The 12,747-nt window shown below is 42.2% G+C and overlaps 1 protein-coding gene across 10 annotated transcripts in view; it reads left to right on the top strand.

Moving 5' to 3' along the window:
• Nucleotides 1-559: 559 nt before the first annotated feature.
• The window catches only part of meis2a (Meis homeobox 2a), an 85,480-nt gene continuing 73,292 nt past the window's right edge, over nt 560-12,747 (top strand). For 3 of the 10 annotated variants that reach the window (XM_050061318.1, XM_050061320.1, XM_050061314.1), the window contains exons 1-7: nt 560-643; nt 1,144-1,998; nt 2,484-2,710; nt 4,199-4,340; nt 4,602-4,652; nt 5,076-5,126; nt 5,606-5,755. In XM_050061318.1, coding sequence (XP_049917275.1) covers nt 1,987-1,998; nt 2,484-2,710; nt 4,199-4,340; nt 4,602-4,652; nt 5,076-5,126; nt 5,606-5,755 — 633 coding nt within the window. In that variant the 5' untranslated portion in view covers nt 560-643; nt 1,144-1,986. Of the gene's footprint in view, nt 875-1,143; nt 1,999-2,026; nt 2,288-2,483; nt 2,711-4,198; nt 4,341-4,601; nt 4,653-5,075; nt 5,127-5,605; nt 5,756-12,747 lie in introns of those variants that run through there. The other 7 variants (XM_050061321.1, XM_050061323.1, XM_050061316.1 and 4 more) reach the window with 7 other exon arrangements.

Raw genomic sequence — 12,747 nt, 5'->3', positions numbered from 1 at the left:
AGTGTAAAGAGAGACTTGGAGACGGTGAATGCCTTGGCTCTCTCTGCGCACCGCTCTGCAGCTCCTTCCCGGGGTATTGCACGTTGAAATGTCCACACAGCCGTTTGTCAAACCCTGCAGTCCTACACTTCCCACCCCCCTTTATGCCAACAAACATAACTGTTGTCACGCTTTCATTTATTAAATCCTTTCCCTTTTTTCCTTTTTAAAAAAAACCCTGCTGTTTCTATAATCGACTCTCAAGCAACTCTGTTTTTTTTTTTTGTTGTTTGTTGGGAGAGTTTATTGACCCCTCCAACAGTAGCCGCAGCCCCATCTCCCTGAGCGTGTGTCTACCTTAATCCTAACCTGTGAATAATTAATTCCCACCATCAAAAAAAAAAAAATGTCACGGAGCCATAAATGGAGCCTTTATGTGAGAGCCTATCAATACAGCCATGATGCCATATTAGCATTGATGGAAGCTAAATATTAAAAAGGGGGGGATAGATGGCCTGCTTTCTGTTTTGTGCGTAAAAGTGCCCAGGCTCCAAAAAGGGCTTCACTTGCAAATCGATGGCCGGAGCCGTTGCTCCTCCTCTAAACTTCAATCTCCTCACATGATTGATGATCTCGGGGAGCTTTGATAATTGACTACTCTGAGGTAAGGCACGGATTTCTATCAAGACACGGGATTGGACGAAAGAAACATACAAAATTACTTTCTCCACAAAAGCTTTTTTTCCTCGTGGAAAAGTTCATTCTGGGCTTAGAGGGGTGCGTGTCGTTTAATTTGCTAAAAAAAAAAAGGAGCAGGGAGATAATTAGCTGTAAGATTAGGAGGTATTACTGAGATATTAGGCACAGCAGCTTATAACCACAAAACAGATAACAAGTAAGCGTCATGCTCATATATTAAACAGCCCTGGAGATGCTTTATAATATTTCCTTAGTGTAAGAAAGGATAAAAGTCCAAATGTGCACTTTGTGTTTTGTATTAATGCTGCATTTCACCGTGCGTAAAAGTTTGCATGCGTTAAAATAAACTGCTTTTCCTCTAAAGCATGATTCATGTAATGTTTGATTTGACTGTGGAGCTGCAGCCGGAGTGTCCGCGCTGCGAAACCTTCCTCATTCAAGCCTTCTCTTGCCTTTTCTCCTCAGGACTCTTCACGGCGAAAAAGAAACTGGGTGGGAGTTGGAGCTGTGTTGGTTTGGCTTTTACCCCCAGTGTGGAGTTGAAGCCGTCCCTGTGCCTCGCATATACTCTGCATATCACAAGATTTGGTCTCTCCTCTCTCTTTTCTGGAGCTGCTGTAGGACTGGCTATGGCCACCGCTACTTCCGGGATCCGTCATTTCATTCGCCCACCGCTCAGCGCTGCGAACTGACTCTGTTTCTATAAGCAAGCTAGCAGCCAACCTGCCAACACTCGCTGACACTCACTCATCTCAGTCTCGCCAGATAGACGAAATACCTACGGGGGGAAAGAAAGGAAAGATCTGAATCGCAATCTCTTAATTTCTACTGCTTCTTTTTTTCCTCTTTTTTCTTCTTTACAGTGATAATAAAACAAGATAGCGATCTGGAGGCATTAAAGGAGACGCGGACTTGCGGGATGAAAACGGACTAAAAAGATTCGTCCTTCTCTTGAACATCATCACCAACCGTCATTCATTCATTACCTTGACAACCTCTGGCTTTGATTGACAGCTGGAGTGGCAAAAAGCCATGAGACACGACAGTTTAGTTACATGCAGGTTGTTGATGGGCCGATTGTAACCTTCACTTTGGCGCATTTTTTTCTTTTTCTTTTTTCCGAGGAAAGAGGGAAAACAAGAAAAATTGCAAAACTCCCCGATGCTTCGGCTTCAACTGAACCACACTGGCGAATAGGAGAAGTCGCAAAGTTGGTTGAAAAAGGGATCTTGCCTCTAAATCACTTTCTAAACGGGACTGGGATATTAAATATACGACAGATTCAGGAGTTTATTGGAGCGCAGCCTGATGGCGCAAAGGGTAGGTTTTAAATCTCCTACACTTACCTGTTCAAATCCACTGTAGGGAGCCACTCGTATCGATAACCTCTTGTCGGGCGGTGGCAAATTCACAAAGTATTCATATCAAAGCGGCTATATTTGACATTTTTGCAGCGCCCTTACTCTTCAAGCAAAGTGACAGCCCTGTGCTTTCACCGACAGCCTCCACGACAGTCCGTGGAGCAGTTTCAGAGGAGACTCCAAACTAATTCGCTCTTTTTCACCCACCAAACACTCTTTCGGGGAGCACCTAAGTTATAATGTTTTTGGTAATTTGACAAACCGTTTATCACACATTACATATGACAATTTTTCCTGCCGTGGCTGCAGCGCATTTTCACAGCTTCATACTTTGCGTATATTCCAAAAAAACACACGGCATGCTTTTTTTTAAGTACTTTTCACATTTGTTCCAAAAGTAACCCGGCAGCCCCGCTGACTTTTGCTCTGATTTTTTATTCCCAGTACGATGAGCTGGCCCACTACGGTGGGATGGACGGAGTCTCGGCGTCGATGTACGGGGACCCGCATGCTCCCCGGCCGCTTCCCCAGGTCCACCACCTGAACCACGGACCGCCGCTGCACGCCAGCCAGCACTACGGAGCCCACGCTCCTCATCCAAACGTTATGCCCACCAGCATGGGCTCTGCTGTCAACGACGTTTTAAAGAGGGATAAAGATCAAATTTATGGGTAAGGTTTGCATGAACCAAACACGCGTGTTATTATTGATTTTCAAAGTTTTCAGCCTTTTTTGGGGGGGCAACTTTTACTTTAGTTAGAGTTTCTTCTCCCACCGCTAAATTCAAGCAGTGTTTTGTGTAGGATTGACCGCAATTTTGGGGCTCTATTGTTGGTCAGGGGGAGTTTTGTTGATGTGTAATTTTAGACGCATTGTAGTAAGTAAGAGTAAGCCTCGAGCTTGAAATACAAGCTATAAAATAATATGGAAGCTCTGTGCACAAGCTCTGAGCACACAGACTGCACGGGAATAGAATTAAAAAACTATTTTCAACATCACAACAATTCCTCCACGTTATTAACTTTAATATTACACTCCTTTATTAATAGTATGTCTTTAAAATAGTCTGGACTCATTTAAACGTCGTTGCTTCCTGCAAACTTCTCCAGTGTTTCCAAATATATAATAACACAGACACACACTGCGCGTAATTACGCACCGTGTGTCTTTACAATTATACTTTAATCACGTTATTATCTAATGACATAAAACCTATTTAGATCGTCTTATAGTGATGGTTGCAAACTTACAAAAATGTTTCCAGACGCTACTCACTAACACGCACACAGAAAGTGCCATAATCCACAGTGTATCATTATAATCTGGGATGTAGTGCAGAGTAAATCCTCTTCATCTCTTTTACGCACGTTCTCACACGCGCAATAGTGTTTGCATTCATTTTATTTAATGACACTAAATTAACTGGCATAAATAAAGAAGCTGAGGGCAGTTTGATGAAGTTAACATTTGTTCAAGCAACGGTATTTAATTTTAAAATTATAATATAGCTTTTAAAAAATATTTTGTGGACAGTTTGGTGGATTGAACTGTGCTTAGATTTATTTTTATTCACCTCTGTGCTACTTTTAAAAGCTGTAGCTGTGATAGTGAAGTCCTGCGTTATGTAGTGTAACTGCGAAATTATTATTTAACTTGAAGTTGTTTTGCAAACTATAATTTCTCCAAACTCCCTCTGACTGCTGTAGTGTGTGTCAGTTTTGGTTTTTGTAGAGTTTTGTTGACTTCTCAGCCGTTTCTAGTTTGCACTGCAAAAAATGTCAGTCTCAACAAGTCGGTTAATGTCACACTGGGGGTAAAATCCTTCCCCAAAACGTGGAGGAAAATATTCCTGATGCGTTTTTACGCATTACAATCAGCTGCTTAAAAGACACGTGTTCAGGTTTTATTGTTTTAGTTGTTTGTCTGCTTTATTTTTAAAAGCGGTGACTTGTTTTTAAGGAGGTCTGTAAAAATTACGCAGCGAGATAAAAGCAAAATTATCTGATCCAGACTGTGTTATGTTTTTAAGATTTATTAGAAAATAAGTATTGTTAGGGTTAAGGAGACGACCCATATGCAGGTTGATTGGACATTTTTTGCAGTGGGCATTGTGGAGCCGGTATGCTGCATGTACTCAGGCTGTGTTTCCCCTCTTGCAGTCACCCTTTATTCCCACTGCTCGCACTGGTTTTTGAGAAGTGCGAGTTGGCGACGTGTACTCCGAGGGAGCCCGGCGTAGCAGGCGGCGATGTCTGCTCCTCAGACTCCTTCAATGAGGACATTGCAGTCTTTGCCAAACAGGTCAATGTCGAAATATTAAAAATAACATTTATATATGTATTTTGGATGTTGTGGCTGCGTCATGGCGCATACTTTTCTCCCTGCCTCATGTTTATTTTTTATGCAATAAAACTTTCTCTTGATATGATTAATAAATAGTGTGCAGAATTTCCACTTCATTTATGAGAACTGTGTTATCAGGGTACATTTCAGGGTAGAAATAAACACACATTACGCACGGTTCATGCCAAACTAACTTTGACATATGGTTTATTATTTTAGGTCCGAGCAGAAAAACCTTTATTTTCATCAAATCCAGAGTTGGACAATTTGGTAAGCGCACACTTTGACCTCTCATGTGTCTCAATAATATAATAATTGCCGCCTCGGTGCGGTTTTTATGCTCCTGCCTTGTGTTTGGGGACACTCTGGAGTGTCCGCAGCATCACGCAGTAAATATGTGACCATATGATTTAAACTTCCGCACGGATGTCAGATCAGTTTTAAAGTTGAGCTGTGTGACCACAGTTCGCCGCTGTCAATGCTCGGACTTCCCATCTGACTTGACCAGACTGACCAGTGTGTGATGACCAGTAGATTGTGAAATGCAGCTTTCTTGTGGAGTTAAAATGCTTTGGCTGCGGTGCACTCCATAGTGTCATGACGCGGGCGGATTATCACATAATAATGCAGTGTAAAAAATGAATGCTGTGAATTTTGTGATGCAAATTATGTGTATTTTGAATTTCCCCCCAGATGATACAAGCCATACAAGTATTACGGTTTCACCTCTTGGAATTAGAAAAGGTAAATATTATACATTTCTTGTGACGCATGACGCCACCTGCACACACACTGCATTTAATGCAACCTATATATTAAACACTATATAGTGCGTATATTTAAAAATAAACCAGCATGCTTTGAGAGAAGGTTTCAGATGTTTAATTTCTATAAAATATGCTTTTTTATTTAGCCAACTATTTATGTGACTATTGATAAAATATGCTGGAGCCTCTTTGCTCACGTTGCACATTGTTATCGATCCGTAGATTTAGTTTCATCTCATTATTCCACCAGCTTTACGGCATGCTGTTTATTTTTATTTTTTTTTAGTCGTTCAACTTGTTGCTGGAGTCTCAGGAGAATAATAAGCACTGCAACAATTTCACTATTGTTTCCTCGACGCCGATAATGCCCCTTTAATTGGAGTTATTCTTGGACCTGGCTGGTTTCCCCATCCTGAGAAATAAGGTGTTTTCTTCCTTTATATTTTTTTCCTATAGGTGCACGAGCTCTGCGACAATTTTTGCCACCGGTACATCAGTTGTTTGAAAGGAAAAATGCCAATAGATCTAGTTATTGACGAACGGGATGGCAGCTCGAAATCAGATCACGAAGAGCTCTCGGGATCGTCGACTAACCTCGCAGATCACGTAAGTAACAGCGTTTTATTCCTCATGTGTGACGTGCTGGGTTTTGTCTCTGCTGCTGCTGCTGATACAGAACAATATAAGGCATGCATGTTTTTTTTTAAAGCACACAAATCGGCTTGTTTATAGATAATCAGATTTGTTTGATGTGTCTCATAATGCCAACTTTATTTTGGGGAGGGGGTGCTACTTAGCCTGTGCTCTGTGTGTGTGTGTGTGTACGTGTGTGTGTGTGTGTGACCCTGCTGTGCCATCAGTAAATAGAGCATGCTCTGTTCTGCAAGGAAAATCTGCCGATCGATGTTCTGAGGTCAAAAGCTAGATGTGATACAATAGACTGAGTTATTGTTTTAGTCTTTTGATTAGGGGCAGTCATGTGTGCGTAATGCGTCCCTGTGCTTGAGTGTGTGTGTGCGCAAATCGCTGCCGTGCATTATGGAGAGTTGCAAAAAAAAAAAAAACCGTGAGGCAATTATCTGTTACGCAGGTTTAACGTTAAAGCAGGGTATCAGCGGTATAAGCTGTAGCTTTAGGCCAATATTTAAAAAGAAAAGGGCTTTATATTTGGGGGCTGTGGGAGCTGGATATGGCCTGCGCGTAAAGCTGTGGATTTTTTTTTTTTTGCTGCTGCAGAGGTGGAGAAAGTGGTAGCCTATTGAAATAGATCTCAGAGCTAAAGGCTTACCATCAATGTCAAGTTCACAAGGCATCTGATGGTTCGTCTGGAGGGCCTTCCATTGCTGTTGATGTTAATGTGTTTAATTGTTTCGTATTGATTGCCGTGTGGTTTGTGCTCTGCAGTGGCTCTCTCCTCTGCTCCCCATTTTATGGCTGGAGGCTCCATAATGCTGAATTCAATTATATGCACCTGAAGTACAGTAGCTTTAAATTTGAAGATCGATTCCCTGGTTTAAATCGTGCATTTTCGGTGTAATAAACACAGGCGCTCCCCTCCGCAATATGGATCGAGCTGACAGTGTATTATTGAGTTGATATCTGTGAATTATTGCGTCTTGCATGCCTGTGATAAAGCTAATGTTTTGGTGGAGGTGGAGGTGGAGGAGGAGGAGGAGGGGGGAGGAAAAAAGAGCGGGCTATTGCAAGTAAGTGACTAGTTAATATCTGTGCAGCACAAGGCCAAGCCTATTAGGAATTAAAGCAGATTTAAGTGTTATGCAAAGTCACTGCGCTGCATCTGTTGGGTCTGGCTATAGGCCTAATAGCAGTGGACCCCCCCCCCCCCTCTCCTTTGAAAGCCCGTCGCGTTTAACATGGCCACGCAGCGCCCCGCACAAGGTGAATGAAACCATAATTAGACCCGAAGATGACGATGGTTGGTTTGAGTCAAAACGGCAATATTGTGGTCCTCCAACACAAGTGTAGAAATGAGGCATGCTGTTGTTTATATTGCAGAGATTAGATAAACTAGCCTGTTTAGTTTCATGGCAGATGGTTGATACTCAAGCCAATTTCCAATGGTGCCTCCAGTGCTCAGACACCAGCCTCATCATCAGTCCACTTGTGAGAAATATTTTTGATAATTAGAAAATTAGATATGCCAATAAAAGCAAATCAGGGGCAGCAATAAACAAAAGAAGGTTGCACGGGCGAGCCATTTATCTTGCAGTCATTTGGAGTGACCACCTCATTAGGTGTTTAAGTTTTGAGGGATTTATTTCACTCCTGTGGCACTGGTGAACTTTTTATGATACCTAACTGCTGGGCTGAATTTGACAAAAGCAGATTTTTTTATCCCCTCTTGTTTGCTTTTCTGTCTGAACTGTGAGTGATTTTAATCATGGCTGAGTACTACATGTTATGGAAACACACACACACACACACAGAGCTTATTTTTCTTCATGAATAAAAATACAATACTTTTTTGCACAGTGTGTGTGAGAGCATGTGTGCACCCCATGAGGCTGCAGTGGAAATAATATTTGCAGAAAGTGGAATTATTGAGGTGAAAGCGTGCGCGCTTGCCGTCACAATCCGGGAGGCTCGCAGTAAATAGTTAACTTCTTCAGCAGTAATTTCCGTGTCTAATTGAAAAGGCTCCAGCTTTTCATGCCCCCAAAAAATGTGTTTTGAATATTGGAAACAATGCACAAAAATGCATTTGGCTGCGAAAAACCGTGCCGCTGGATAGGGGAAAAGCAAATTCCTGTCCTACTTGTCTTGATTTATTTATTTTATTTATTCATTTGTATTTGGCTGTATTTTATTATTCATTTCTGTCCTCGCTTCTCGGCGAAGGAGAGGAAGGCGGTTTTGATAGTTAGATATGCTAATTTATTTAGTTAGAATCTCTCACGTCCATTTTTCTTTGCTTTGATATGCATTTTTAATATATAGCCCTGGGCTACATCTCATTTGGTGAAAGTTGGTTTTTCTGGAGATGATGAGGCTCTTCACTGTGAAGGAGGCGGCACGTTGAGCTTGTTTGTATGAGTGTGTGTGTGTGTGTGTGTGTGTGTGTGTGTGTGTGTGGTTTCCTTTCCCTTTTTTTTTTTATACCTCTTTCCCTTTCCCTCCTCTCCCCTCTTCATACCTGACAGCGGAGCATAATAAGCACAGTTTTATTTACACTTGAATGCAGCGTTGTCTTAGAGATGATTGGATTATGGTATAGTGAGAGCAGGATGAGGCCTTTGCTGACACTGTTGATTTCCCCTTATTCGCTTGCGGTGACTATCTCAACCATGTAGCCCACCCAAGGCTCCCTAACTCATCGCCCCTCCTCAGATCAACCCCATCCCAATTAAAAGAAAGGGGAAAAAAGATTTGTTACACATGAAGGTTGATGGAGAGGAGGAAAAGCAGATTTGTAAACGGTTGATACAGTGTGTGTGTGTGTGTGTGTGTGTGTGCTTGTCAATGGTTTGCTCTCTTGTCTTTTAATTAATGAATAAAATTTCTGTCTCTTCTGTGCTACATCCAATTAGGGAGGCAAATAGAATTAACAGTGTCTGAATATTATCTGTTCTAATGAATTAGCCTTTGTGTCTTCTCCTGCTATTGTGCCGCCTCTCCTGTAAAGCTTACATATTAGCAGAGGGCTTTTCATTTCCTCCATGCATATGCATCACGCTTTTTAAACTGCCTTTTGAATTTCTGCGTAGTTTCAGATTTGTTCGACAGAAAGTGTGCAGGATTCGCAGGTTCCCCGGCGCTTTGTTTTGGAGAGCTTTCCACAGGGAGTGATAGTAGTTCCCATAGAGGTTATGGCGCAGCTTATCTTGACAGTGCATGGCTGGAAAGGGAAGAAGGAGGGGGAGAAAAGCTTTCTGTTTACATTTGATTCTCTGGTGCAGGCTTCTGAGCGCCGTACGCCCATTGGTCAGGCACGGTGATGTCACAGGTTTGGTGAAAGTAATAGCGATAGTTCATCTTGTGCCCGTGCAGTGATTTACTGTGTGTACCAGCGGAGATGGGTGCTCAGTAATGTCCTGTTTCTGTATGTCACTATGCACGGTGCAGCATACACAGCCTCCCCGCCTGTGGACACAGAGCCCTCGGGCCGAGCCGGCCTGCTGAACCGTGGAATTTCTCAGTTTTGGAGGTGTTCTAATTCAACTAGCTTTGTTCTCCTCAGGGACCGACTACATTCGGATCTCACCCTCCACCCACCACTACCACCACCACCACCTTCTCATGAAAACAGTGCAGCGTTGACTTGCACTGCTCTGTCTGTTCCACACAATTGTTTTGTGATGGTGGGATGTCTGGCCTTACATTTCCTATTTGATTAGTGCTCAGAGGCAGGGCCCTGTTGGCAGGCATATCTAATCATCGCTACCGCGGCTGGAGAGAGAGGCGAGGCTCACTTGTTGCATCTCCCACTCTGCTTTCCTTTAACTGCATGTATGCTGTGAATGAGTGCAGTGTAAAGGATCATGGGATGCATGTGTATTGACTTGTACTGAAAAGCATCATACAGTAAATGTTAGTACAGATATACACTCAGTAATTCAACACCTAAATTAGATCTTTAATGTTCAGCTTTGTTGATCGTGTCAGAAATGGTTGAATTAAATAATATTTCTTACCTATAGTAACTTTATTAACTATCACAGGGCCTCAGGTGAAGGCAGAGCACGGGGACAGCCTCTCTCTGTGGAACTTGATCCACTTTAATGTCCAAACAAGAATGTTGGACAACTTAACATCGACAACACTAGTGGCATCTCACCTGATATATATAGCTCCACCAAACTTAATCATAACTCATTACCTGCACATAAGGTACGCGATATTAAATAGCACTAAATTTAACGTAAAGAGCAAAATAAAATACGTAAACAATAGTTAACATTAAATTATGTAGATGCAAAATATGTCCTCAAAAATAAATCTCATCTTATAATATGTTCATTACCGAGTTCATAGTGACAGGTGGTATTGTACTGGACTACCTTGCACTGAGGGGTAATTTTTTTTATTCTTTCTGTTTACACATATGAAGACATAGGTGTATATTTTGGGGGGATGCCGGGGACCCGCCCCCCTCAACATTTATAGCATCTGCATTTGCCTCCCATAAAACATGAAACAAGCAGAGGACTTTTAGTTTGACAAAATTAAAGACATTTATGCATTAAATTGACGCAGAAACGGCAAAAAATTGGTGCAGAAAAATTCACCTGAATGCAGGAAAATAAGTGTCTGATTCTTAAATTTCATGGAGGAGCACCCTCAAACTTGCAACAAAACCTTCACTGTTGCATTAAGGAGCAGAAAATTAGACACACCTCTCAGTTTAATGCAGCGCAGTACAAAGTTACCACTAACTATGACCTTAGTGCTAACACATAAAATTTATTCAACACCTGTATGACAGTGTCAACAAACAAACAAACAAACAAACAAACAAAAGAGGATAATTACAGGTGTCATAAGAATAAACATTATGGCCGAACAGTTGTATTGGATTTTATTAGGCTGCACAGGTAAACATAGTGAAGTATAGTAAAGTGGCCACTGACAGTGTATATACTTGCTCATATTTTGGGTTATTTGTCACAAGCAACAACTTGAAATTGATTTATCTATAACAATTTGTGTGTTTTATATTTCCGTCATTCTGGAATAATCATTTGGATGTGTGTTTTGCAGGCGTATTTGCACGTGTAATGTGCCACTCACTACAGCGAAAAAGGTTGTTTTTGCCTGGGAGAAAGTTCTGAAACATAAATACAATCACTCAATCCCCGGTGTCTGTTAAAACACGCTCCAGTGAATTATTAGCTGCTAAATTAAGGACTCTTTATATTCTGGATAATTGAGGGTGTTGTAAATGCTCAGTTGTTCGACAGAGGTGCACCTACACTTTTCTTAAGAGGCTGTGTATAATTACGAGCTCAGCCCAACAAAAAATGTGCGAGGAGGGTTTTTTTTTTCTCCTCTGTTTATTTCATGTAGCAAAATGTGTCTTGAAATGTCAGGCGGCGTTGTGATTTACGGTCCTGTGTGTTTTCTGGTGCGTCAGCAATTCTGTACATGTTCAGCACAGGATTCCTGTAGCCGCTCCACACACAGTGGTGGTGCAACACACACACAGACACACACACACACACACACGCAAGGCTAGTCGTTCTCAGCCTACCTCACACACCAACAGATTTCTTCCCTTTCCTCCGGGTTCCAGGGGAATTTGAGGGAAATTCAATGATGCCGCTAAATCAATTTTATTTGAAATTCCTAGGGATGTAGGCAGAGTGCAGTGAGGGAAGTGAGATTGTGCCAGGCAGGTGTTTGTAAATGAGAAACAGGGGACAGGAGCAGAGGAGACGGCAGCATTCTCCCGCTCTCCTGTGGCCTGGCTCCACTACAAGCCTTCCTCCCCATATTGTCTCCTGCTTTTATATTAATTACAACTTGTATTATCAGCTGCCAGTTGCTAACCCCAGCAAATAGAAAAGGCTGCCCCTGGAGACCACGCTTCTTTTGTATCTTATTCTCTATCTAGTCCTATTGTGCTTGTGTGTGTGCGTGTGTGTGTGTGCGTTCCCGCCTGCACATGTATGTGCGTAGCTTGCTGGCGTCCTCCTCCTCCTCCTCCTCCTGGTAACACTGCTCTTTAACACAATTAGCAAAGAGCATGGAGTGAACCATGTTTGACTCCTAATTATGCCCAGCTTTAGGGAATAGTCACATGGGCTAGAGGCCTTTTTTCTCTTTTGCTTCTTCCTCTTCTTCTTTTTTTTTTTTGTAGGTTGAAGAAGACTGTTTGGGTGACATGATTTTTTTTTTCCTCAACTTGTTTGAACTTTATCAGACCCACGAGGGTTGTGACAAAATGGTTGTTGTGTGTGTTTGTGTTGCACGGCGCAGTGTCTGCTGATGCACCCTCCGTAGCTCAGAGAGGGCCCACTAAATTATTCATGGGGAGGAAAGGCTGTTGCTTTTGTCGCCGTGTTGAGCGTGGAAAGTTAACGCTTTTGTTGTGATATTTGTTGTCTTGTTTTGCAGACGCGGGGGGTTATGAATGAGAGGTGACTCGCAGGTATTAAAAAGAGGAGAGTGTGCTTCATTAAAGATACTGCACATGCACCGGGCGTAGTATCTGCTTTATTATTGGGTCACATAAAGTGCTGCGGTCTGCTTTTTGCCCAATAAGAAGCAAACTAACAAAGCTTTATCTATTTCCCTTCCATACAGGCCCATTAAACCTGCAGGGTAGCAAATCACAGCAAAATATCATTCCCTTTAACACCATTAGCTGAGGTGTCTTTGAATTTAATTTAGTGCCAGCACCATTAAAAATGACACATTACTCTGCAATGATAGCTAAATTAAGTCCTATCGATTCAGCTGTTGCATTAAAACCGTGCTGTGGCCATAGCTGGCAAGTGTTGAAGAGAGAGAGCAAGAGAGGGAGAGTGTGTGAGAGCGGCGAGCATAGTTTTTCAGGTCTGTCTCGCATCTTGCCGGCAGTGGGTGTCTCATTGTGAGGAAGTAGAACCCAGTCATTTTCTTCTCTTGGAACAACAACA

This window comes from Epinephelus moara, chromosome 14 (genome assembly GCF_006386435.1).
Source record: "Epinephelus moara isolate mb chromosome 14, YSFRI_EMoa_1.0, whole genome shotgun sequence".
Taxonomy (NCBI): Eukaryota; Metazoa; Chordata; class Actinopteri; order Perciformes; family Serranidae; genus Epinephelus; species Epinephelus moara.
This window is presented reverse-complemented; position numbering and strand designations above follow the sequence as displayed.